This window comes from Corvus moneduloides, chromosome 3 (genome assembly GCF_009650955.1).
Source record: "Corvus moneduloides isolate bCorMon1 chromosome 3, bCorMon1.pri, whole genome shotgun sequence".
Lineage (NCBI taxonomy): Eukaryota > Metazoa > Chordata > Aves > Passeriformes > Corvidae > Corvus > Corvus moneduloides.
This window is the reverse complement of record NC_045478.1, coordinates 64,278,474-64,306,224: the sequence shown is the minus strand read 5'-3', so window position 1 is coordinate 64,306,224 and position 27,751 is coordinate 64,278,474. Positions and strand designations below refer to the sequence as shown.

Genomic DNA, 27,751 nt, shown 5'->3' with positions numbered 1-27,751 from the left:
AAAGCACAGTTTTAGTTCTACAATACCTGACATCCTTGCTTTCAGGTATTAGTTGTGCCTAGGGACACGCAGGGGCCAGGAAAATCTCTCTCCATATACCAAACTCTCATCTGGTGCTCAGGCAGCCAATTCCCAACACAATCAGTGCTGGATAGCTATTTCCCATTACTATCAGAGCAAGACAGCTTAGTGATGCTAAGTCACTATGCTCAGTGATTGAGGCTCAGGGCCCAGCCCCCAGGCAGTTCTGGCAATCCCAGGGGGCCCCTGACTGCATAGGTGGCTACATACAATGCCAAAGCTGACTATGATTCACTTTTGCAAGTATGAACTACCCTTAGGAGTATTTGGGCAATTTCTTTATAAGTTTGGTTAAAGACAACGTACACAAATGTATGACGAAGTAAGCAGAAAGGAAGTGCTGGAAATTAAGCCATGAGACCAAGAAGCACTATTCTCAGTATGTAGCATGTGGCAAAGGGTTAACATAATTTCTTTAGATATATTATTCATCACCTCCTGGGCCAGAAGGAAAACAGAAAAACATGGAGGCTCAAGGGAAATCAGCTGTTAAAATGAAAATTATTGCTTTTACCTTAAAAACTCTGTTGAGCACCTCCTCTCCTCCTCTGCTTCCCAACAGGTTAACGATCACTTGTTTTCCATACTGCTCTTTCAGAAGCATCATATGCCTACAGCAAAAGTAACCATAATAGGTACAAACAACACCACGTTACTTTGCCTACTGCCATTTTCAACATACAGAAGTAGAGATCACTGGTGGTTTCATCCAGCAGAAAGTTTCAGCCACACCATCTACAGACATCTTCCAAGTTTCCTTGCAATAAATTATTACAGTAAAAATGGTGAAAGTACACAATTAATAGATATAGCACTTCGTACTGAACTTAAAGAAGTGTCTTAGGAAATAGGTCCCAAATCTTTTATGTCACTGTTAGCTTTGACATTGCCCTTATGCTCCTACCTCTTGGCTGTTAGCCTAGGAACTACACAGGAAAGACAAGAAGAGAAGTAAAAGTATTACACTTCAACAGGAATTGCCTGGCATCTTGCAGAGCTGAGACTACTAAGAGTCGGCAGCAGCAACGGGGCCTATGACTCCAGTGCCAAGGCCAGAGAGGTCCAAACACATGTCATGGGTGACAGGGTTCAAATATCTCTGAGCTACTACAGCGTGGAGACATTCACTCTGAAATCAAGCAGGAAGATTAGTAATCATAAGAACTGCTGCGCTGGATCAGAACAAAGGTCCTTTTAGCCAAGTTATCTGGCCCAGATTCTTCAGGAAAAGCACAAAATAGGACAAGTATAAAGTGGGCTGGTTGTTTTGTCTATGTCACGAAAATCTTGAAACCTGAGATTTAGGGACTCTCAAGAGCTTTTAGCAAGATGCCGAGACACCCATTCTTCCCTCAATACATCTTTTTCAAGTTGGCATGCATAGTCTACAGAAGCTGTGCTGGCTCATCAAGAAAGAATTAGATCTTAAAGTTGATTTCCATCCTTTACAGACAACGCTGTAGTAGCACTTAAGAGGAAGCTGGATAGAAATAGAAAGAAAAATAAAATAAACACTCACAAAAATGAGAAGTTATTACATGCTGCAAAATGACATGTAATGGCAAAGTGTCAGAAAAACAGCAAGAACACATCTTCCGGCATGACTCTTTAAATCCTTTAACCAGAAATAAGTTACACAGAAAACCATGGAAGGGGAGAAAAGAAAGAAGTCATCAGCATTGCCTTCAGGAAACACAGCTAAATATATTTTCTGGTGCATTCTTGATTCTGCAACCAGTTCTCTGTATGCCAACTCTTCCCACACAGTTGCACCTCTCTGATTGCAGCATCAAGATCCTACCTCTCTGCCAGTGTTGCTTCCTCCCAACAAAACTACTGAAGCTCAAGTCGCCTGTTTGAGTATCTTAAGCAAAGCTCCCTGTGGATTTCTCAGGGAGAGAGACAGGATGAAAAAATATCTTCTAACAAGATTATCATCCCTTTCTCACGTGGTTAAATGTAACAGGCTAAATTAACATCTCAGAAAAGCTGTAGCAGGTTGCTAAATTCCAGTGTACTTTTCCATATAATCAGTCACCTATTCCTTGCCCATTTTCAAAGGACTGTCTTTTGCAAATTGGTAAGCAGAGAGATCCCTAAGTTCATTTAACTTAAAGGCACAAGGGAAAGAAGGAACAGTGCAAGTTTATCCGTATGTTCACGTTTCTAAGGAGAAAGCTATTCACCAGTTGTATTAGTGTCAGGGATAAATGGTCTTATGGAGTTGCTCCTTCCTGAGCTACTCTCAATTTCATGGGCAGTACAAGAAGATGCTAAATAAGTTATTGTTTTCCTCTTGTATGAAATATGTCTGCTGTGAAATGCAGACCTCTAAGATGGAACTTCAGGGACACTGCCAGGGCAAGTTATCACAGCACCAGATGGCCATGAGACCAAGAGTCTCAAAGGCACTTGAATTCAGTAGGATCTAAGAGCCTTAAAAGCTTGGAGAATGCAGGCCGAGAACCTCTGGAGCAGAGACTGCTATGGTGCATAGTCCCTTTAGATTTTAATCCCTGTTTGGGGTCTTCAGCGTTGCAAAACCATTAACAGTTACTAATGTCCTGTTTGCTAATAGTTGCAGTTATAAAGAGGCTTTACTCAAAATCAACATACACCCTGTTCTCCCAAAACCAAACCAAAACAGAAATTAATCATTTGATCTGCACTTAAAAGGTGAAAATTTCCCACAGATCAAATTCTTCATGTGCTTTTCAGGCACTGTTCCCATGGATATCAGTAGAAATACGCCGTTAGAGGATAGCACTTCCTAGTCAGACATTCAAAGGAATCAAGCTAATGCATGTGTTTTTCTACAGCTTCCAGCTGACAAACAGAGTCTTAATGGTTTAAAAAGGTCTACAAGCCAGTCTTTGCATAAAATAGAAAACATCAGCATAATATCATCATACAACACTGGTCACAATAGCCGGCACTGTTCTATTTCTGCATGGGAGTAAAACAGTGAGGAAAAAACAAATCCAGAATGGTGTGAAAGCAGTGTTTACTCTTTAACTACCTCGGTTACAGTGGTAAAGCACACATAATCTGTGTACAATACGTGTAAACTCACATCTGTTGGCTCACAAAGGTTTACACAAACCCTTCTTTTGCATATCACTCAGCATTTCTAAACTTTTACAGGAATAAGCTGGAAGACCAAATTAATTCAATTACCACTGAAAACAAGAAGGAAAAAAGCACAAAAATAAGTGACTAAATTAAGTAAACCAATCTAATAATGTGCCACACCTGGGGGATTGGCCACATCATCTGAGAGATATTTCACATCTCAGGATTTTCTAGGAAGACAGAGTTGTGGAATCTTGGTTACATGCCAGGCTGCTGTGTTGCTGCCAAAGTGGAATGAAACTTACCTGTCAAAGGCAGGGGCATTGGCTTCCAGACCTCTGTTAAGCCTTAAATGGCGGGAACCAACCTAAAATAAAATATTAGAAGACCAAGAAAGAGAAAAACTTCTTAAACTGCTAGAATTCTAAGTCACTAGATGTCTCCCTTTTTCCTTCAGAGAAAAACCCCTTTTTTAACAGCACCAAACACCTCTAACAGACTCCAACCACCCCCACACATAATATCCTTAACACAAAAGCCCCAGCTTTTACTAGACAACATTTACAATTACAAGTGAAAACACAATTACCATTAACCAAAGGGATACCTACACATCTTTTTATGGCCAAACAAATCACATCTCTTTGCCAGCTTCCTCTTGCAAATAGCACACACTGCCTCACATGAGTATTCTGTGAGCCCAGCACTCTTACTGCCCTTGCCTTGGTAGAAAAGGCTACATTTACACCAGTTCCATGGGTTGTGTATTCTGACTCTTTCAAAAGTATCACAACAGTGATTCAAAAATATAAAGGATGAAATTCTGTGCCATCAAACTAACAGGGCTTTTGATATGGATGTCAACAACAGTAGCCTCAAGCTCCTTTTGAATGGTAGCTACTGTTATTACAGTATGCAGAGGGCTTCTTTCCTCTCCAAAAACTACACTCCTAAATACATATAGGACCATGCATTGTTTCCTACACTTCATCATCTTTGTTTTTCATGAAGTTGGTTTCTGCAATTCTTTCTAACACTAGTGCCACTACATTCACACCCAAGGAGTAAGAGTACATAATCTAATCCAGATTAGGCAAAAAACCCCAGCCTACTAAAAAATTGAAAATTCTGTTTAATTAGAGATATTATCCACTAGTCAAAAATACTTGAGGCAATGCTCAATGTCTCTGTAACATACAGAACAACACTGCTGGATACAGCTACACCACGGGCAGGACACGCACAATCATACGGACAAACGTGTTTCATAAAAAGAAGCAAGTATTGCGCTGGATGGTGCTAGACAGCAACAAAGATCCTTTAGTCATTTCCTTTTGTGCTAAATCCAGTGCCTCTGAATAGTACATAGGTTCTAGTTTAATGATCAAAAAAAGAACCATGTAACCTTTAAAGCATCTTAAAAAAACAGTTATGTGATGTATTTTCTCTACTAATACACATGAATATATGTGCATACTCATTTCTGTTGCTTATCCCTCTGTTAAGAGAATGTAAAGTGTGCTAGGAAGATTCTTATTTGGGCTTACAACTGTATATAACTGCAAGTCACAGACCACGTGTAATCCATTAAATTTGATGCAATAATCTCCTGATGAAATCCTACATCTCTGCCTCACAGAAGATCAGATGAGATCATTATCACCCTTTTGACTGAAATCTAGCAAACACACCATCCAGATGCGTTACTTTGTTTCAAGGTAGCATGCTCCTGTAGAGGTACTGGTATCCCTAGATACTCCAATTATATTGTGGAGGTCCATATCATCAAGCGAACCAGTCATTTCAGAGGAATAGGTTATTCCAAATAAAACTGAAAATGTTATAAAGATATAGCTGTAACCTTCATTTTATAACACTAGGACACAAAGCCTTACAAACAGTTCCCTGTAGAGGGACTCAAATGAACAAAAATATTAAACTTGAGTTACCTATAGCCATTTGTCTGGTATAGTTCTGTTTATCTAAACACACGAAATTTCCTACAAGGTAAACCTAAAATGAAAGGGCTCACCAGTTTCACAGAACGAGCTTTGAAGCCTCATTTAAAAAAAAAAAAATATGTTTTTTGTTAATTCTAAATTATAAGTAGCAAGAGAGAGAAGCAAGGTAGGCTTCCTGATTATTTCTTTACCTGAAGCCTTGTTTGCTCCCAAAACAGTGGAACAGAACCTCTGATCTGCACAAAGGAAGAGACATCATCATCCAAGTAGATTGTCTGCAAAAAATAAAATAAAGGAAAGGTGTTCTGCAGTTAGATCTATCAGCGGCCCCTTCAGCAGGTGACAGTTAAAGACACTGAACTCAAAGGGTAAAAAAAGTAAACCATGTATCTCCCGGTATCCACTTACCACTCAGCCTCTTTTCCATAGTCTCATAGGCAGTGGAACAAAGCACAACGTATTTGCTTTCATGTCATCACAGCAGATTCAATTCACTTCTCACCAGAAACAAGAGAAAACTTAAAACACCACCACATCTTCCATCCACAATCAAGATGGATTTCATCTACTGGTGGAGGCACTCAGAAAGACCATGCATATACTCTCCTGCTGTCCCTCTCACAAAACTTAACTGTGCAAAATGTCATTGCTCCTTGTGACTGATGATGGGTAACGTCAGGTGGGGGATAAGCTTATCTCCTGCTGTATTTACCCTTTCTTATTTCACTGCATGCTGTGCCTTGTCAGAGAGTCCAAATAAAACTCTGTGAAACCAGCAGCTTTGCCACTCCCATCCTGAGGTACAGTGAAAGCAATGTGATTTACTTCTTTTCCTCTTGCTTACAACAAGAGGTCCCAAACTCTCCATTTCCTTTCCTAACCAGACCTCAAGCTCTCCCTTTATGTGTTCTTATGATAACTGTTAACAAGGTGATTTTGAGGCAAATCTATACAAAGACTGACTTCCCCTTTTGCCTTCTCCCATCCACAGCCCCCAGTCGAAGTGTTGCACTGTGTGTTAACATAGCATAAAAGGTACTATCTCCAGATTCGATATGACCACAGAGCAACTGTGCAACGCCCAGCTCACTCCTCTGGCCTATACTTAGCAGTGGAATCCTGGCTGCTTTCCACAGGGGATACATGATACACATGATACACATCTCCGTTATCTCATGCATGACAATGAGTGTTCTGCAGCCCCTGGGAGGAATGGTATCCAGGTTATCTAGGTAGCTGCACTAACCACATCATATCATTTGGCACAGCTGCTGCTAGCTGGCTAGTAGCTCTGAAAATGGAATAGAACATTAAAATGGGTTTCTCTACAGCTTTAAAGTGTTTTGTCTTTTTGGATTTGCCACTAGATGTGGCCAATGGGTGGCACAGGGAAAGTGCCTGACCTTGACCTCTCATCTTCATAAGCATGATCAATGTACAATTTTTAGAGCTGTATGTGTGAAAAAAAGAAGAGGTGGGTATTCAGATAAAACTGGTGACAAAATATTTATCGAATATTTACCAGATTTTCGCAGAGCACTTAAAACTGTCTCCATTTCACTAAGGTGAAAGATTTAAGTGGCTTTGTCATGGACATAATGTCAGTGTTAGAAGGATAGCCAGCCCAGATGGAGTGCAAAACAATATTTCGATTTTTTTCACCTCTCACCAAAGCTTGCTTTTCTCTCACCAAAAAAGCTTTGCTCTCACCAAAGAATGCTTTTCTCTGTTACATTCCCTCCTAGCACAACCCCCTGCAAGAGAGGTGTTGCTCAGAGAAGCTTTCTTGCAAGGCCTGTGTCACAGTTTGAGTAATGTGGCTCTAAAACATGCTCTCCCAGTAAAGTTTTTTGAACATTACTGGCACCCAACTGCAGGAGGTAATTACCATGGCAACACACTGCTGCACCTTTTCTTTGTAGAGTTGTTTGCTTTCTTTGTTCAGAAGAGTTCATTCCTCCTGCAGCTGGACTACTTCCTCTTTATCACATTCTCCCTGAGACTGGTTGTTCCAAGACGAGTCAGTGACTTCTACACACTGAATCATCTTTTCACTCAGTCATGTGAGTCATGAGCTAAAGAAACTCATTCCAAGGTAAAGCAAATTAATAGCACTACTACAGCCCCAGCGTTATCCTGACTAATACTAAATGAAGATCGGGACCTGAATCTGTGCAAAAAAAGATTCAAGACTGGCTTACTTAAAATTCTGACAGCAATCATCACCTTAGCAGTTGAAATGAAATATCTAATGATGACAAAGCTTTACTAGAAGTACAATTTGGCCACTCAAACAGCTTGCTACAGAGGATTAGTTTTCTTTACAGTATCCTGGGAAGTCCCTGTTTCCACACCTAACTGCAAAACTGACAGCTCAAGTATTTCTTTGACCAGCTCCTTTAGACATCCAGCTGCAAATCTCTATACCCACTGACTCAGTGTAGTAATTCTAATTCAGTACCTGCAATTTAACATCTTTCTGAGTTACAGTTTAAATGGAAAGTATTTCCTCAGTTACAGACCATGAATATATAACCTGCCTTCTTCCTGCCAAACACAGAAGAAAAATACTGACCAAACATTTATTTCTGCATTAACAGATGCTCTGTTTCCACTTATTAGTGAGTAAACAGATGTTTGTTACCACTATCACTCATATTTTCTGTTCACTGGTTTTGACCCATTACCTCTTCTGTTTTCTGCTCTATTAAGCTGCCCATTTGGAGAACTGAACAACAACCAAAATTTTTAAACTATTTGATCATTCCTGTAACCTAAACAGCATGCCTAAACCTTGACGTGATGGGCTGGGGAATCCTCTGTCAAGCTGAGGTCTAATACAGGATTCTCCTATGATGACTGAGCATTTTAAAGAAACTGACACTTTTTAGGTATGTTGCCATGTAGCTTTAGAAAGTAGATGAGGGTTTTTGAACTGGGAGCACAGCTTCTCCAACACAGTCATTCACAAGAAAGTACTTTTTTTTTCTGTTCACTTACAGGGCTCATCATTCTGTTCTCTGAAGCAATTCTCTGGTCTTTCACAATCCTTTCACCTCATTCTCATGACCCAGATGAATCTAAAATTATTTTCTTCCAAGCTGCCAGCAAGTTGGAAAAAGACCTAATATTTTTTTAATGAGTGGGAGACTCATTAAAATGACTTTTCTGCCAGTCATTCCTTCCTAAACAGACTCTAACCATTTCATTAAGCATTACAACTGTGCAAATCTTCCCTCAATTTCAGCAATACCCACTTATCCTTCATCCACCACTCCAAAGAACATGACCCTTGATCTTGACATTGCCTTTTAGTATATATGTCCCTCGACCTTACAAGATTAGTAGCAACAGACTTCCTACCAGCAGACTTGTTAAGCAATCAGATTTAAAGACTAAGTGACTTTCCACATCAGGAATGGATATAATCTTAGCAGCCACATACACTATAAGAAGCCCTATTTGCTAAAATCCTAAATAAGCACTGATAATACATTCAGATTGAAATTACACTCATAAATAAAAGATTCCAACTTCGTTGCTTATGAATGGACAAGTACAGTTTCTTTTCTCATATTCTTCATGGCCTTGATCAGTTTTTGTGCACAATGTCATATTTTCCACAAGCACATATGTGTCCCACTTTTTTGTTGTTCTAGTTTTGGCTTTATTACCCTGTTCTCTAGCAGATCCATTTCCCTTATTCTAAGGTACTACACAGAAGATGAACAGTTCTTTAAGAAAAGAAACTTAAAGAAAAGTAAACTGCCTTATGTCCAGAATTTTCCTGTCCTCTCTTTTCCTTAACTCATGGACAAGAAGATCATACTGTTTTTTCTCTAAAAGTTCAACAACAATCAGTTTTTTGGACAACACTTGGTCATTAGGATTGATACATACTGCTAAATCTCTGTCTTTGCGGAGTCTTATCTTGTCTTAGATCCAAAATGACAGCAAGCTGGTACCCATGTGCCCCAGAGAGAATGTTCTTTCCTATTAAATCCTCAAAACACTTGAGGACTACTTCATTAATCTCAAAGGTTCTGGCCCATAGTACAATCCAATCCAGTCAGCTGCATGAGCTTTCAGACCAGTTTCCCATCAGACAACATAGCAGCAACTGAACACTTAACCCATCTGGAAGACTTCTTTTCCTTAACAACAGATTACTTGGCCTCTGATGTCTGGTGTTAGAATTTGCCATGTTTTTCTTTCAACTTCTGTGGTCTTAGACTCTCTTTGTGGTCTCTTTCTTCAACTCCACGATCAAGGGTGATAGTACTGACAGTTCAACAGGACATTTTTCAATCTTTCTCTTCTGTTGCATAGGGCCAGACCTTGCCCCTGCAATCCAAGGATCTTTCCTGGTAACAAAAGCTTCATGCACAGGGACTGCTAGAAAGCTTCTGGGCAAGAAGCAAACATCTGTGTCAACCCTCTGGTATTCTAATCACAGCATGCTGTGCCCATTCATTGGTTGGAATAATTTATTCACTAATCTCCATCACCCGGCGTCATTAGAAACAAATAATCATCCAGTCACAACTTCAAACAGCAAAATTCATTAGAGACTCAAGGGGCACACAGAGTCCATGATGAAATGGATACTCAGATGGCTTATCTGGGGATCCCCAGCTCTGCCACACAACCCACATACAGCATGGACAGCAGCTGGCCTAAACATACCTCTCTGTGAGTCCCTTTAGCTCAGCTCATGGGACCCAAGGATATATTTGCCAAAATAATCCTTTTTGCCTTGCCTGGGGTCATACTAAAACTTGATCCAGAAAATAAACCAACCACATGATTGCATCCGTTCCTCTCCTGGAGAGCTAGCCAACACAGTCTAGGAGATATTGTGAAATAGGGATAATTTTCCTTAATCCATGCCTGACATTTTTTTCTTAAATTGGAAGAAAGGGAAGGTTAATCCAAATTCATGCTATTCCCTTTCAATGCTTCCTCAAGGTTTCAATTTTCTTTACTGAACAATTCCATGAAGGGGAAAAAACTGAAACTGTGTAGTTGTCTTTGGTTGGTTAGAATTGTTCCTTGTAAGCCACATACTAAGATTTTAGCATAACTCTTTGGAGGATAACTGGGGAAACAGCTGAAATGTAAATAGGAACAGGCACACAAACGAAATGAAGAAGGCATTTCTAGTTTCTCAAAGCTATCAGAAGAAAAGAATTACAAAAATGCAACACGTCTCAACTTCAAAGGATTACTAGGGGAGGAAGAAAAGGTGAAAGGAAACATTTAAGCTACAACTGAGATACAGAGTCTGATTTTAAAACTACTCGAGAATTAACTGCTATACTGCATGCACTACAAGTAGAAAGGGCTACCATCCCATTACAAAATATTTGTCAGCAAATCTGAAAGCACACATTGAAGGGATTGCCCTCTTTTCTCTTCATTTTGTTTTTCCTTAAGTGTTTCCTATAATATTTTCTTTCTTCTTTCTTTGTAAAGACTCAAGCCAAATGATCAAAAAGCCAAAGGATCTACTAGAAGTTGTGGGGTTTTTTAAAAGAAAAAGTTAAGATATTTTACTTTTCCTCCCTTTTTGTCAAACACTGAGTCACAGCAGTTAAGTGAGCCCACAAAAAATGACTCACTGCAGAGCTGAAATGCCACAAGGCTAACACAGTGGGAGACAAAAGCATACCATCTATGCATAAAAGAGCTGCCTGGAGATAAGATTAATTGTTTCTCCTTCTTCTAAAAACAGAAAAATGTTAGAAGCAATTGCTACAAAGAGGGGGAAAGTCCTGGGTTTTCAGAATCCTAGGGTGCTATTTATCCATGAAAGCAAATAGCCAATATGCCATTATACTGTACAGGCTGAAGCAAATGGAAACAAAATGTTATTCAGCCAAGGTATTACTTCATAGGAGATTAGTCAGTCGTTTACTATGAAAGCAGGAGAGAGTTTATTCTTGGACTCTTCCTTCCTAATGGCAAGGGGAATGCCAGCTTGAACTGGATCTCAGGCATCCCAGTGGTTAGCCCAACTTTGCCTTCTTAGGACATGCAGCTTGGCAAAACTAGTGTTTAGCACCATCAGTAACAGCAACCTTCTTTTCCTTTTTCTTTTCTTTGGTTTTAGAAACCAAACAAAAACACACAACCCTTTAAAACTGCAAACTCTTGCTATAATTTTAAACCCACTCAAGCCTTTCACCCTAAATCCATTTCACTCTTGTGCTTTTGCTTACCCAGTTGAAAAAAACACTCAAAAGCCCTCAGTTCTCCCACTTCAGGATCTGGCTGAATGGGAACAAAGCACAGCAGTTCCCATGAAGAGCCTGACCCAGACTCAGCCAAGAGAAGCATCAGCAATCAAGTACTGTTTTGCTACTCACCAGGAGCCAATCCTCAGGTTTTCTGCTGGAATGCAAAGGCCATCTCATTTTTCATGCTAATCATTTGCATCATGATGTACTTCAGGAACATAACTAAATAGAATTAGTTACTTCTGACCCAATTAGTGAGCAGGACAGCAGAAGTATTTCCCATAATAAGTCAACTGATAAGTGCAGTACCACAAATGCGAGACTCGCTGAAAAAAACCTGACAATCCCTTCTAACATTTTCTTTCCCCAGCATTTCAGCAAGATAACATTCTTCAAATCCTGAGTAACAGGATTAGTGCTTTGCACTAATATTCATAAGAAGACACTCAACTAAAACAGGAGAATGTACCAAGTTTATCACTCAAAATGGCAGATCTCACTTTTTGTGTTATCAGGTTCCTGGGGAAAATTCCACTTTTCAGTAAGCTGACATAGCTGTATCTCCCAATGCACTGACAGACTTTCTAGAAAGGTGTAGATGTTGCAAAACTTGACTTGCATTTGCTTTGGAGCAGCAGCACACAAGAGGATTTTTGGCAGAGAATTCAGAGGCTGACATTAGAGACCCAAGCACTGCAGGGGAACAGTTTCACATTCAACAAGCAAAATTTGTGGGAGCCTGAACACTAAGCGGAAAGCTGTCAGCCTAACTGAAAATGCAGGCAAACCAGGAAAAGGAAGGACATCAGCAAAAAGTCACCCGCATCCCCAGTGAGAACTCTGACCACTGGGCAGAAGGTCACACGTGTAACATTGTGCATGCTTTGAGCACCTCTTGGGAATCAAACCTCACCAGCAGGCTGCAGAATACCAGTCTGCAACTCCTTCAGGCATCCTCCTGAGGATCAAAGCACTGCCAAATCTAAGGTAGCTTGATATGTGTCTTTAGGCAGAACCAGGTGAAAAGGTTGAAGTTGTATTATGAAGACAACATCTTAGAGGAAATTTAGAAAGTACCCAAACATGTCTGGATTTTGGACAAACAGGTGCCTGAAGGCATCCCTGGCTCATGCAGTGGGATAATGGGAAGGAGCTAACTGGGTGTGAGCTGCTACATTCACATATTGCTGTAAGGAAATACTAGTGCTGATCTGTGGGCACCTTTGAGAGGTGGTGCCATCCTCAGCCATCAGGAACAGGCTTTCAAAGACACAGCTGAAGAGTCTCTATGCTGCACTCACTGTTTCATGCTCCCCTTATGAACACCACACAAGCAACCTACTTCCATTGTACACGGACCTATATACACAGACACATACACACACCATCTGTGACACATATGCAGCTCTGTAGATACACCCAGAAGATGCTGAAAACTACCAAATTTTAGGAGCAAAGCCCTGTTCTTTGTTGAAAACAACCAGCCGTTTATCTATTCTGCTTCTAGAGTGATCCATTTCTGTATGATGGTTCTGACTGCTAATAATTACTACTTCGGTTCAAAAGGGAAAAGGGGATTGTATTTGAGTAAGAAAGCACTCACTTCAGCTGGCACAGAAGACTTCAGATTCTTCGTGGTCCAGTGCTTTTTACTGACTTTCAAGGCCACAAGCTAAACCATGTGCAATAAAACCAAGTGACTCTGTTGTTTTGTTTGGCTGTGCCAATCAAGGGAGCCTGCTAAATGCATTTCACACACTTAATTTGTCTCAGCATCAGCTGGAAATGAGATTTTTACCATGTATGTATAAAAACTGTCATACCACCTCTCATTGGAGAGAATCCCCCACAAACCAAAGGGGAATATAAAAGCAGTCTCCTCCAAAATTAGTTGAACTGGAATTTTCCTGTCTCTAAGAAGATGTCATTTTTTCAGCATTTTCTTTATTAGTGAAAGATGATTTGACAGTGAACTTTACTAGTCAAAGATGACATCCCAGCACCTTTTCTAGACAGGTTCCTGAATGGTTTAAAAACCCATGTCTGCATTTCACTACAGTATCAAACGGCCAGACTTTCACACTCAAGGAAAAAATCAAAAGCGTTAGTGAAAACCATGTGACTGAAAAAGTCAGAAACAAAGAAAAGAGCAGATTGCAAAGAAATGCTTAATAGGCAAGAACGAATAGATCTGCACGGCAATAATATTCTAAATATTCTTGAAAAAAACCACTTCCTGAGCTCCTTTAATTCTCGTTGAAAATTCTGCCCCAATTAAACACGAGTGGACTAAATTATGCAAAGCCATTGGATATATCCACTCACCTGCTCTGTCTCAACGAAGTTAGAGACGTGTCCGTCATCATTGACCCCTCGGACATGGAAGCGGACACCAGCTCGCTCGCAGCTGATGCGAGAGATGAGGCAGGCTTTTGCCTTCTTGTGGGAAGCATACACGGTGCGAATGTCCACAACACCACACACCACTTTCAGCAGCCAGTCAGAGCAGTTCACCTGATAGTGTTTGAAGGGCATGTGCAACAGCTGGTTCCTGAAAGGTTCAACAACATACACATTACTGAATAAAACAAACAGACAGGCATGGTTGCCACCTGACAACAATCACTAATTTAATCAATTAATGTTTTATGACCCCTTTTCTCCTGTACTTTATCTCTATCCAAACCCTGGAAATATCAGGGAGAAACCCTTGTGAACTATTACAGTAAACCGAACAGAGGAAACTTTAACTGCACAGCTACCACCAAGGTGCTGTCTTTATATCTTGTACTTGTCTTACAAATTTGGATGCAAATGTCACCTCTTTCAGCTCCAGAAATTTATATTTAGTAATCTCTTTTCATAAATTACAGTGCCGTCAAGCTAATTACTTTTTTTGGAACAGTACTATCTGGACCTTAGCATTCACTACAGGATGAAGAACTGGTTTAAAATCCACCAGGATTTTCAGAAAAAATAATTCCAAGCAGAAACTGGACCTGTAAGTCACTGGAGATATTGCAAAAAGTACTACTAAAATGAAGAGGAACATCTGTTCTAACCTTCAAGATCAACAACTCAAGAAACCTGTCATGTCTGTTAACAGTGATGCTAGTCTCTTCTATTATGATGTTTTTCTTTATTTCATGTTTCAAAATGTGCCTTTAGTTACAAAGGAGGGCCAGGAAAATATCTTTTATGACCACGAATTGCTCAACAGTAGATCTGTAAAAGAGAGTGAAACCCCTGAAGAATTGTTCTTCTAGAGTACAGCATTTACCTGAAAAAGGTGCAAGGTATTATTACATTTTTAATCTAAATATGTAACAGAAAAGGCAGCTCTAAAAGAAGTTTTGCTATCTCTTCCACCTCTTTCTCCTAGTTCTACTCACAGAGGAAGTCCTCACTCAGGCAAATTCCAGTAGAATTTTTTTTGTTGCTGCAGTTCATTAAACAGGCAGTTTGTGTTGCCTATAACTAAGGTCATCTTACACTTTTCATTGTGTAACACTTTATCTCATTGTTTACTTTCCTCAAGCATCTATTGTTTGGTCTGAAATTCCCCATATCAACTAATTACCTTAAGACAAATTTTCTTTGGAAAATCTTTCCAGATCTTTCTTTTTGCCCTAAATGTGATGTTGTCACCATTTATCCCTGTTCTACAACACATTGGAGAATGGCAACTCTTCAAAATTTACTTCTAGATTAGCCAGAAGTAGCAAAGAAGGAAAGTTCAAATATACTTATCTTCCAAGAGGAAAAGTTTCAAAAGATAGTACATGGAAAAAGAGTTGCTTTAAGTGTTGTTTCTTTATTAAGGGATATTGCCATCTTGGCAGTCTCATCATTGGAGTACAACTCATTTCTGCCATGTGTCTTAACTTGACAATGCTTGGTGACCTTTTGGAGAGGAATGCATCATTAGCACAGCTGAAAGCAAGTATTTATTATGTATCTCTCTTCAGAGTTAAACCACTAGATCTTACCAGTCAAAATCACATCCTAGCTAGAAAGATTATTTAGCCTAACTGAACTGCTCTCTCATGTTAATTCATCACCTATTATGAACTTTTTTACTTATTTAATATTCACCTACATTGGGCCACAAGCCTCACTGCACATTCTAGCAGCACATCCACAATTAACCCTGCCAGTTATTTTCCACCAACATCAAACCCTCATTTATTTCCAGAACAGCTACGCCTGCTGTGTGACTATCTTTCTGTTTAAAAAGAAGGGGGGGCGGGGGGGAAAGGGTATAGAAATTCAAGCATTATGCCAAAACTTGCAAAGCAAACAAACTGAAATTACATTGACCATGACCCCACCCAGAAAAGACAAAACCTAGCATTGTGTTTTCTTCTTTCCCCTCAACCAATACTTACCACAATACAAGATAATTTTTCTTTTCTTTATAAGCACAAGAAAGTAAAGAGCACAGAACAGTGTATCCTGGGAGTTTTCTTTTGTGCAACTTACATTTGCACTGAGCTGTAAACATATTAATATTGATGTTTTCAACATAAAAACTAGGGCATTTTGCCAAAACAATAAACTACAGACTTTCAACACATACACTTTTTAAAAATAACAGATACTTCAGTGCAAATGATGGGATTTATGAATAGTTCAAGTGCAGGCTTCTATTAGATAACTTTAAAGAAAGTTATTAAAAAGGACTGCAAGGGAAACTATTCATGGCATCTAGAGACATGTTTCTGTAGTATGAGCAAAATACATCCTGTCTTTCCCTCTTTGAAGCATAAAATGTCATTTTATAATTGCATTTCACTACCAGATTAGTTTTAATTAAACACAAGTTACCATGAACTCATTAAGGCCACCTGCCCTGTAAAAGGAGTGAAATGAAAGGAGATGCACTTGAAATACACACATTCACTTCCCTCTGAGAATGTCTGATCAATGAGATACAGGTGGGGACAACAGAAGACTTGGGTATAACATGAAGTACTAACCAGAAGAACGAGTTACCAGATTCATAGTTGTTATCACCCTGCTTCTGAGCCCGCACAGTGAGGTCAAAGTTTGAGCCTGCATTAGGCCAGGAGAAATAGAACATCCCAGAGTTCAGTATTTTCTTCAAGGCAGTAATGCGCTCATCTTCCTTGGTTTCCTCCTGGAGAGGACAGAAATCTGTTGCAGTAATTTTGTAAACTTCAGCGTCCAGGATTTTTCCCACCGATGTACAGCCTGTCACCAGGACCAGAAAGTGCAGCCGAGTGTTACCTAGAAAGCAACAGACAGTTACAGAAGGGTTATTTCCAGGCGGACACAGCTGCTCACCAGTCCTGTCACATGCAATGCCGACAGGGCTCCAGCAGAGGCCAGCATCTTTGCTTCAGAGGAGAACAAACAGGAACAACAGGCACGCAGGCCACGTTCTTTACATTTCTGAATTCCACTTAACTGCAGTTAAGTGGCTGCAATTGCACAATATTCCACAATACTTATCCATCGACATGCTTTGCTGCACCAGAGTTTTCCCCACTGACTTTATGAAGAGCAATGTGCTTACTGTTGGGACACTACTCAAAAAATCAATTTCATCACCAAAGAACATAGAGTATTCAGATTCTTTACTGGCTTCAGCTGAAGTTGGGTGTGTTCAGACATTCATAAAATTTCAGTATTACCAATTCTTGAGATTTTGCTTTTTCTCTCACAAAAGCGTGTACATGATTTGATGACAACCTCAGCTATCACTAAAACAATTACAGCTGCCATAACTGTGAAATCATGAACCAGCTGAACTTCAGGGCCCCAAAAATAAAAGATAAATTTGGAGCTTGAGAACACCACTGTAATCGGATCTGTCATACACAGAACCATTTCAACCTCTGCTCATTCTCTCTGAAATGACAATTAAGAAACAGTAGAACAATTTCTCTGGAAACGCCAGTTTTGCTATGAAGAAACTGATTCACTTAAATTGGCCTGTAATGGAGACAGCGTCATGCTAGTCACTCCAGTTAGTAAGAAAAGGTGGAAATGAGCCAAGATTTATTAATTTAGCACAGCAGAACCAACAACTGACCTGCCAAGAGCAAGTTAATTAGCTAAGGGCACGGTGACAATCTGGGACAGTATGGCTTCAGACAGCTAAAGGGAACACTTCGTAGGATCGTTTTTCAACCCTCCAGGGTGACCCACTGCCTGAAAACGCACACCAGCTCTCACACAACAACTCTTCTTTTTCTGAAACACCAGAAGGGGAGTCCTTGCTTTCAGATAACAGGCTGGGTATAGAAACTAGAGTTAGGGGTGGTTTTCAGCAGGGCCAGAATATTTGCATAGGCATGTGGGATTGGAATGGCAGGACAAGGTGAGAGATTAGATCTTATTCATTCTGGTCTGCTGACTCCAGTTTTGTATAAAGGCCAGTGTAGGTGGTATTTACTAAAAAGCTCTGTTCATCACATTTCTTTCTGTAACAAGGCTGTGCTGTGTTCTCCTTCTTGAGTGCTTTCAAGAAGTGTCTTCTGTGCTTGCGACATCATAGCAGAGGGCCAGAAATACTGATAGTTTGTTCCTCCTTTGCACATGACTTTGCATAATTATAAAGAATTAAGAGTAGGAGACACATCAGTTATCACCACAAGAGTTCATAACTGACCAAATACTGCCTTGCAGCCTCCAGAAAGGGTTAGGAGGAGTTAGCTGTCTCTCAGGATAGCTAATAGCTTCTGTGACTTAGCTGAAACCACACAAAACTGATCAGCTCAAAGTAAACTTCACTCATGAGAATTTGGAAGCAATATATAAAAACACTATTAATATGCCTTAATATCAGTCAGCTTTGTTAGTCACAAAAACCAGTAGTGAAGGACTTGGATAGCTGCCTGGGTGCGACGCTGAGACAGAGTACAAGTACTTTCATTGCCTTCAGTGACCTTAAACTTTTCTAAATGGTTCAGAAGAGATCAAATGAGAAAGTCAGCATTAAAATAGCCAAAGAGAACAAAAACTTAATAATAGAGGGCTTGTTACCTGTGGTTCTGTCCTTCGAGGAGCTTGTAACCAGTGGAAAATAACTGGATCTAAATAGAGTAATCCTCTAGTTTAAGAAGGCGTTGAGTAGGAATAAAACATGACAGAAAAGCCAACCAAAACCATAGTTTTGCCTTACCTAGAAACTTGCTCACCAGAGACTATAAACTCTTTTTGCTACCTCCTCCACTCAACCACTCACCCCCAAATGGGATACTCATTTACACATTCAAAGGTCCAGCAACTCTACTCCCCCATATCACTAGCTAATAAGCTCAAAAAAAGTATTCACACCTAGGAAGGTATTGTATTGTCACTGAAGTACAAGGAGATTGGTTTTCTGAAACTCTAATACTCTTTTGCCACTGGGCAGTAATTCCACAAGAAAAAGTTAGGGCTGTTCAGCCTGGAGAAAAGAAGGCTTCAGGGAAAACCTTATTACAACCTTTCAATATTTAAAGGGGGGCCCATAACAAAAGATGGAGAGAGACTTTTCACAAGGGCTTGTAATGATAGGACAAGGGGCAACAGCTTTACACTGAAAGAGTGCAGGTTTAGATTGCATACAAGGAAGACATATTTTAAAATGGGAGTGGTGAAACAGAGAAATAGGTTGTCCAGAGAAGTTGTGGATGCCTCACCTCTGGAAGTGTTCAAGGCCAGGTTGGAAGGGGCTTCAAGCAACCTGGTCTAGAGGAAGCTGTCCCTGCCCATGACAGGGGCGATGGAAGTAGATGGTCTAGAGAGGTCCCCTCTGACTCAAGTCATTCTACAGTTCTATATATCACAGAATAAGTCTCTCTACAGTACTCCAAATTACAAAGCAGCCACCATACACTTTGCATTATACCTTTGAACAGAGACAGGCTGGCAAAGAAGCTCACACTTACAGCCCAGAAAACTGGAGAAAAAGGATGAAAAGAGAGATTTAAGGTATGATAAAGCTAGCCTGCTTTGCCACTTTGTCTTCCCAGGCTGCTGTGTGAGCTGAGGTGGTCTTCAGACCAGCTCTAACCTCTCTTATTTGCTTAAATCACTCAGGATATGCTACAAAACAGACAGAATGCAGAAACCCTACAACACCACAGCCCCATCTTAACACAAATCTCTCTGACTCTGTACCTTGGAAAAAAGTTCCAAGCCCCATCCTCTGATGGCACTTTCATTCCAGGTGGTATTTGGACAGTGTTCCCGGGAACCAGCTCTGGGCTATCACTGCAGGAGGAAGATCCTTGCCTGATGCACATGCCTTCTTGGCATAGGGAACAAGCTAATCACAATATCCTATTGACAGTGCTCAAGGCCTGTGTCCTGCCCAATTTTATTCACAGCATAGATGTAGCCATGGGGTTCTGAACAAAGGTAATGCTCCTGTCAGCCTTTCACCCTTTTAGAATCTCACACAGCAGAATTAATGCTGCCAAAACACTAATCCACTATTCATCTTTTAGCCATGTATCCATTAAGGTGTAAGAAATTACTCACCACTACACTATACAGCTACACACAGAGCTTCCCTTCTTTACCAGCAGTTTATGTCTAGGAATTTGTTCATTTAATCTCAAACAATTCTCCCACCTTTTCCCTCAACTCAGGCTGTCAATGCTTGTATATATATTGATAAACACATTTGACCAGTTTGTAATGGAAATGAGAACTGTGCTGCTTCCACTCATGCTTTCACTCGGCATTTTCTCATATTGCAAATGTTATTCCAAGGAATGAAACAAAAGCTTTATGTATCCAAGTAGCACCTAATATGGAAGAAACATAACATTTTCAGACACAGGAAAAATATTCCTGCTTATTTTCCAGTCCCTGAAAGTCTGCTGATTATGACTGTACTAAAGAAAAAAAAAAAAAAATCAGTCCATTTACTTCTAAATTCAAACTTTAAAAAGCGAACATGGTTTCTTTCCCATTATGTAAATGTCAACAACCCATAATCTTTCCTGTTGAAAGTAGACATGCAACATGAAAGCAGCTGTATCAACCACAACCTAAATGCACTTAAATTTAAGGGTAGAAACATAAAAGAATGCCTGAAGTGGCACTCCTGGTTTACTACACCCACCCACCTCCAAAGCAAACAAACAATCTTGCTATGAACACAACATGGGATTTCCTTTGGTAAGTGGATTTGTGAGGCCATCACACAAGAAAGAAAAGAGTTTTTAAATTGGTTTTGGTGAACAAACTGTGAAAATGTCACAACTTCAATTAAATAGATCAAACTGAAACATCCAGATATTCCTTAAACCCAGAAGGTATTTCCCCTTTAAACAATGCAGACTATTCAATCAAATCTCTACAGACGTAACTTTTCAAAACTGCAGCTCACTACCATTACCAATTCTATAATTAAATTAAAAATACTGCTCCTTTTAAGTTTCCAGTAAAACTGTTTTATGGAAGTAGCATTTGAAGTACCAGACTAACACCAAACACAAGAAAAAATTACCTGCTAGTCCAGTCAAACCCACCTGGCAGTATCACCAGGAAGCATATTATGGGGTTACAGCTTCTAAAAGGAGCTAAACAGTATTGAAGGTATTTACAAATCTTCTGTTCAGAACATCAACAACAACATGGAAAGAAAAGTATTAAAAGTCATGAAATGAGCAGTCACCCCTTAAGTGCAAGCTCAAATAAGACAGAAAGTTGTGTTTTAAAATGCTGGCAGTGCATCCTCCAGATCAAAGGGAGAATTAACACTAAATCAATTCCCTAAAGTCTGTGGCCCTGCCAGTACTACCACTGCAGCCAGTCTACAGAGGCTCCCTGCTCTCAGGACTTCCTTGCATATCTGGAGTACGGGACAGGCCAAACTCATTTCTGGAAAGACAAGCCCAGGAGTTCTTATTTAAAAAAATTAATTAATGGAAATACAATGGGTGGAAAATTAACGGCAATTTCCTGTCTATTTTATGTTCAATACAGTAGCAGAGAACATGTTATGTTCACCCAACAGCTGCAATCTGCATGATGAATGGGACCAGCATGAAGGCCAATAAAAAGCAATCAAAAAAATGGAATTTTTTTTCCTGTGAAGTGATCAAGGTTCCAGATTTGGCTCTTATATTTATTTCACTTTGTACCAACCACCAAGCACATCAGCTGTAGACTATGTATCATATCCCACCTTGGAGACTTTTTTTTTCCTTTAACTTAAACTAGTAGTTCAATGTACAATCCTGATTCATATTAGCCTTTGTAAACTGTACATATAGATGAAAGTCATTTAGGAATGTAAGAACTGCACTTGAAGGTCACAACTATAGAAATGTCCCTCCTGTCCTTGGAATGCAATCTGGAACGTTTTAAAGAAATCTCTGAAATAATTTTAGAGCAAGAAATGAAGTGTTCCTTACTGGTCATGCTTTCTACAGCAACACATCTATGAAAAAGCAAGACCAACATATAGTACTAAAGAAAAAAATTCTTTCAAAGCTTATGGACCAGACTTTGATCTCAGATAAATAGGTACAAATGTGACCAAGATCATTATTTTGCTTCATTACAGCTATCAAGCACTACAACCATCTGTAAAAAACACTTGTGAAGACACGTAAGAAATGTTTTGCTCACAGCGATATGTGCTGAATGCCCTTTTATTAGGTTGCACAAGAGAGGCAGAGGATGAAGAATATTTAGCACAGAAACAAGACAATAATAATTTCCATCCATTTTTTCAAAAGCTCTTGTGAAACCAACTGCCTTTATCCAAGTTGAACAGGAAATGCAGTTCTGGTACGTCACACTGTACAATAATAAGCTGCAGTTTCTGTATTTAACCTGTCTACATGACTCAAGGTAATTGCTTCCCCTGCAGCTCAGGGGATGATTTCAATGCTGCCTATTTTGAGCTACAGTGAAAAGGAGACAATATTAAATTCTTATTTTGTCCTTCTTAACTGCAACTATTTCACTCAAGACTGCCTTTTCTTTTTTAAATGGATTTTCTCCAATTTTTACTCTTTCTCCATTCTGTGACAGTCATGCCATTGCCTTATGTTCCCTCAGCCTTTTCCATCTCCACTCCACATATACTCTACTCCATTTTATAGTCCACTAAAAAATTTTTTGCCTCTCGTCTGTCTTCAAAAATAGCAGCAGAACACAGCAGAGCAGTACCTTCTAACCACCTAGCTGACAATTCCTGAGGAAATCTACAGCAGAATTATGAAAAGAGCCAAGATTTTCCAAACTACCATTTTAGTCTCAAAGACACTCCTCTTTCTCCTTCTTCTAAATACAATCACATTTTTAGGAAAAGTGCAAAAATAATAGAAGACAGGTACTTAGTTGTCTTTTTAGCATTTGAAATTTCTTCCTTTCAACTACGCATTGTATGTGTACAAGAGTGAGAGTACATACACAATCAAACGAATTCAGAATGCCTCCCCAAATACAGCAGCTGTATTAACCCAAACAACCTATGTGGTGATGGTGTTAAAATACCACCCTATGTATGCATCTCTTCCTGACATCACAGTGTCTGAACAAAACACTGTAAAGCCAGCTCTTTTAACACTTTGCTTAAGATGTATTTGTCACTGCTAGATCTTCATTGGCAGCAAAATCTTGGCTGAGTTACAGCTCAGAGACACTGTACAATTCATTCTGCTGCCATCCATCTCACAAAAGAAAGAAGAAGAATTTAGTGAGTCATGTTAACAGACATAAGTACATAGAAGTGAATGTTACTACGGGTGGGAAACATTAACTTTGTGAGTCAGTTTCACATATTTCATCTACTTTCTTGTGAAAAGCATGATCTACTTTGGCAGGCATACAACGTGATTTATTTGGATTTCTAAGTAGTGATATTTACAGATTAATTAAAATGTTCAAAGACGTCTTTCATGTCTTGGCAAAAAGTCTCCCCTTCTGCTCTACAGATATACTCTTAATATCCCAGTGGAATGTATTTTCACAAATATTCTCAGTTAATTTAATACTTATGGTCTGCACGTTTCCAGTAGTAAGAAAAAACGCCGATACTCCTGAATAAAGTCTATGTGATCACCAACCCTCCGTGAAGAGCTGGCCAATTATGCCTTTGTTTGCAGCTGCTAAAATACATTCTACAAAAAGGGAAAAAGTTACATTGCATTCCTGTGGTAGTTTGACTCTCCTTGGTGGGATGCCAGGTGTCCACCAAAGCTGCTCTGTCAGTCCCCTCCTCAGCTGAGCAGGGAAGAAAACATATAATGAAAGGCTTGTGGATTGAGATAAGAGCAAGGAGAGATCACTTAGCAGTTATGGGCAAAACAGACTCAACTTGTGGAAATTAGTTTAATTTATTACTAATCAAAACAGAGAAGGACAATGAGAAATAAACCAAGTCTTGAAAACACCTTCCTCCACCCCTCACTTTTTCCCAAGCTTAACCTTATTCCCAATTTGCTCTCCCCCAGTGGTGCAGGGGGATGGGAAATGGGGGCTGTGATCAGTTCATCACACACTGTCTGCGCTGCTCCTTCCTCCTCATGGGGAGGACTCCTCACACTCTTCCCCTGCTCCAGCATGGAGACCCTCCCATGGGAGACAGTCCTCCACAAACTTTTCCAGCATGACTCCTTCCCATGGGTCACAGTTCTTCATGAACTGCTCCAGCGTGGGTCCTTCACACAGGCTGCAGGCCTTCTGGAACAAAGTGCTCCATGGTGGGTCCCCTGCAGGGTCACAAATCTGGCCAGCAAACCTGCTCCAGTGTGGGCTCCTCTCTCCATGGGTCCACAGGTCCCACCAGGAGTCTAGTCCGCTGTGTGCTTCCCCAAAGGTCACAGCCACCTTCAGGCATCCACCTGCTCCAGTGTGGGGTCCTCCACAGGCTGCAGGTGGATCTCTGCTCCACCCTGGACCTCCATGGGCTGGAGGGGCACGGCTGCCTCACCATGGTCTGCACCGCAGGCTGCAGATGAATCCCAGCTCAGGCACCTGGAGCACATCCTGCCCCTCCTTTTCCACTGACCTTGGTGTCTGCAGAGCTGTTTCTCTCACATATTTTAGCTCTGCTCTTCTCCAGCTTCAGTTGGGCAGTATTTTCCCCCCTTCTTAAATCTGTTATCCTCGAGGCACTACCACTACTGCTGATGGGCCCACCCTTGGCCAGCAGCATGTCCATCTTGGAGCCAGCTGCCATTGGCTCCACTGAACACAGGGAAAGCTTCCAGCAGCTTTTCAGAGAAGCCACACCTGTAGACCCTCCTGCTACCAAAATCTTGCTACACAAACCCAGTACAATTCCTTTGTAGTGTTAATCTTTTATTTAGGCAACAGCTAAAGGGATAGAACTCACATGTAAGATGGAAGATCAAAAACAGACTGTGACAAAAACCTGGGCTACCTCTTGAATAGTGAGATAGCAGACATGCATCTTTGCTTTTTAAAAAATGTTCAGAAGCAGAAAATGTTTGCTTACCTTCACTTACCATTATAGCATGACCCTCTGACTTTTCACTGAATTTTAACAATCCCTCCCAAAGTAAGTCCTGTATCAGAACTTGTAATCTAATGCTACAACAAGGCAGAGGTGCAGTGAGAAAGCTCAGAAAGGAAAAACCTCACACTTTCAGAGCACTGAAGTTAAGCATATGTTGTTCAAGAAGAAATAAGGACATGAGAAAAAGTAAGACTGAGAATATTTCACAGCCCATTTGAAATCATTCACCTTTTCATATAAAGACAAAAATTGGATATATTTGGTTCCCATCACATACAAAAACTACCCTTATCTGTAGCTTGAAGAGCTTGAACTCAGTAGCTACATTCCTTTATTACTACAACAGGATTCATTAACTTCTATGAAGAAAAACAGATCCAAGTGCCAAGAAAAACTAATCACGAGTCCTCCGTTTTAAATTACATTAGCAAATTGATATAAATCTCCAGAGAAATGTCTAATTAACTCCACAAGAAACAAAACAAACAAAAAGTCCACATTCATTTTAAAAGACTAGATGGGTCTACAGTTTTAAATTATGACACAAAAATCCTCCAGATTGCAGTTGCCTCTTCAGGTCAATATCAAGTCATATTTCTCAGGCTGCAAAATGGTAAGTGGGGTATAAAAAGACACAATTATATCTACTGGCCTAAATACACCAATGCTCACACCACCACTACCTGTGGTAGACTCCTTGACCAAGCACCAAGCAATACGGAAAAGTCTTATCATTTCTCCAAGTGAAAATTAGGGCTCACTGTAACAACTTGGGAACAATACATACAGTGCTTTTTTATTTATGCATCTAAATCATCAGTGATTTTTAAGTATTGTGTAAGGTCCTATAATCTGCAAATCAATCACTGCAGTTCTCTTCTTAAAACATGTTCTTTCCATTAACATTCCTGCAGGCAGTGTAATAACAAGTCCTTTGCTAAATCAAGATTCCCAAACTGTCCAAAAATTTACATCAATGACAATAAACATTCCTAACTATACTAATTGAAGCCAGAGGCTTTCTTCTGCAAATCCCTATCTCTATGAATGATTAAAGGTAATTAGGCATTATAATAAGAACTGGCAATCTGTAGTACTGTACTCTCAGATGACCATGATAGTGTCTAAACATGATCCTTAAAGAAGAGAAGAATTAAGAAATCGTAGCTTGCCTTGGACAAATGAGGTAGGGAAAGAAGAATGGCAATTATCTTCAGGCAGTTAAGAATGTTAGACATAACAAATGAAGAAAAATCCATCCATCATTCAGTGATATGCTTTTGGCACAAAATAGAAAAAGAAACTGATCTTTTCCAGACTACCCATGACAAGGTGCAACCAGTTTTCACAATTTAAGGAATTAGACAACTTTAGCCACTTACTACCATTTAGCATTGTCAAGGCATTTTATAATCTCAGTCATACAGATGGTCACTTACCACATTTAAGCTGAAGCTCTCCTAAGCAGCCATAAGCATCCATGAGTTTTTCATACTGTTCTTTAATTGCATCCTTTTCTTCTGGAGCTAAGAAACAAAGAGAAAGGCAGGAAACTTAGTTATCCAGTCTTTATAAAATTTTCAGATTGCTATTGCCTACGCCAATGCTTTCCACAGTTGACATTTCACAGTTAACAAGACTACAGTACAAAAGTAGGGTTAAAATGCTGTAAAACCAGAGATTAAAACATGATGGGACAGAAATGCATAGCAGCTCTACACACCACCCTAGAAGAAAGAAGAACACTCACTACATTTTCAAACAACATGATTGTCAGTTACAATTTTATTCTATGGTACAGATGCCACATCAGATCCAGAATAAATAAAGAAATATATAATCACATGTAAAATTTACACTGTTCTAAAATAAGAACAAAAATAACAATCAGTCTTGCCATAAGCTAAAATACAATATTTTTTCTTGATGTACAAAGAGAGTTTATACTTCCAGACTCTCAGTCTAATTTCAGACAGAACTGGATTTTTTTTATGCAGGATAGCATGATTTGATGTAGACACAAGACCAGATGTTGATTTCAAGAGGAATTAAACATATTTTAGTGATGTAAGAATTAGTTAATTAAATAAAGGGTCAGATGCTCGTGGTTACATTTGTGCATTTCTCCAACAAGTAACTGCAAGAGGCACATACTGAACATTTAGATACTAAGCCAGACCACAGATCAAACTTGTCACTGGATGCTTTAACATAAAATCAGCATACTTTCTGAATGACTAAGTCTGCATTTTGTATATATTTCCCAATGAGGAGTAAAGTTAATCTCCCAAATGAGGAAAGTAGACTGTAACCTTCAAATGTCCTTTTACTTCTTGAACTACAGACAAACAGCAACATTGTACTTTCAGAGATTTGCTAATAATATGCAATCTTATGCTCCTAATTAACTTCGGCAGTTTAAAAACCCCTGAAACCTCTGGGCTTAAAAAGGACAAACTGAACTGCTTGCAGTGGATGATAGAAGAGAAAAGAAAGAGACTTCTCTTTATAAATCTCAAGAGGCAAGGAGCTCAGTGAGAAGCATAGAAAACAAATAAATATCCCATATATTGCTGACACTTTGAAGTGAAATGAAGGACAATTCCTCTTGCAAAATTCCTTAACAGAGACAACCCCCAAGAGCAATTAAAACATGTTTGTCTCAATTTTTGCACTTTTGACAAATAAAGAAGACTTGTTAATTTTTTCTTAATTTTGTTTTTACTACCATACTTTCACAACTTACGTACTCTACTTTCTTAGAACACCGAATAAATCAGGAGAAACTAGCAGAATGTTGATACCACACACACCAGTGAAGCAAAGCATAATCAGCAGATAGAGGATAAAGTGATTTTTATTGGGTAACATAAATCTCTGCACAATAACTTAAATACTCGGTAATGGCACATTTTAAGAGCTGAGACTCTGCAAGCTCA

General features: G+C 39.6%; 1 protein-coding gene across 3 annotated transcripts in view; it reads right to left on the bottom strand.

Moving 5' to 3' along the window:
* The window catches only part of SYNJ2 (synaptojanin 2), a 68,425-nt gene that overhangs the window by 31,173 nt on the left and 9,501 nt on the right, over positions 1-27,751 (bottom strand). For 2 of the 3 annotated variants that reach the window (XM_032101941.1, XM_032101943.1), the window contains exons 2-7: positions 26,252-26,338; positions 16,333-16,603; positions 13,679-13,904; positions 5,306-5,389; positions 3,459-3,520; positions 596-692 (exon numbers count right to left, since the gene is read on the bottom strand). In XM_032101941.1, coding sequence (XP_031957832.1) covers positions 596-692; positions 3,459-3,520; positions 5,306-5,389; positions 13,679-13,904; positions 16,333-16,603; positions 26,252-26,338 — 827 coding nt within the window. Of the gene's footprint in view, positions 1-595; positions 693-3,458; positions 3,521-5,305; positions 5,390-13,678; positions 13,905-16,332; positions 16,604-26,251; positions 26,339-27,751 lie in introns of those variants that run through there. The other variant, XM_032101944.1, reaches the window with a different exon arrangement.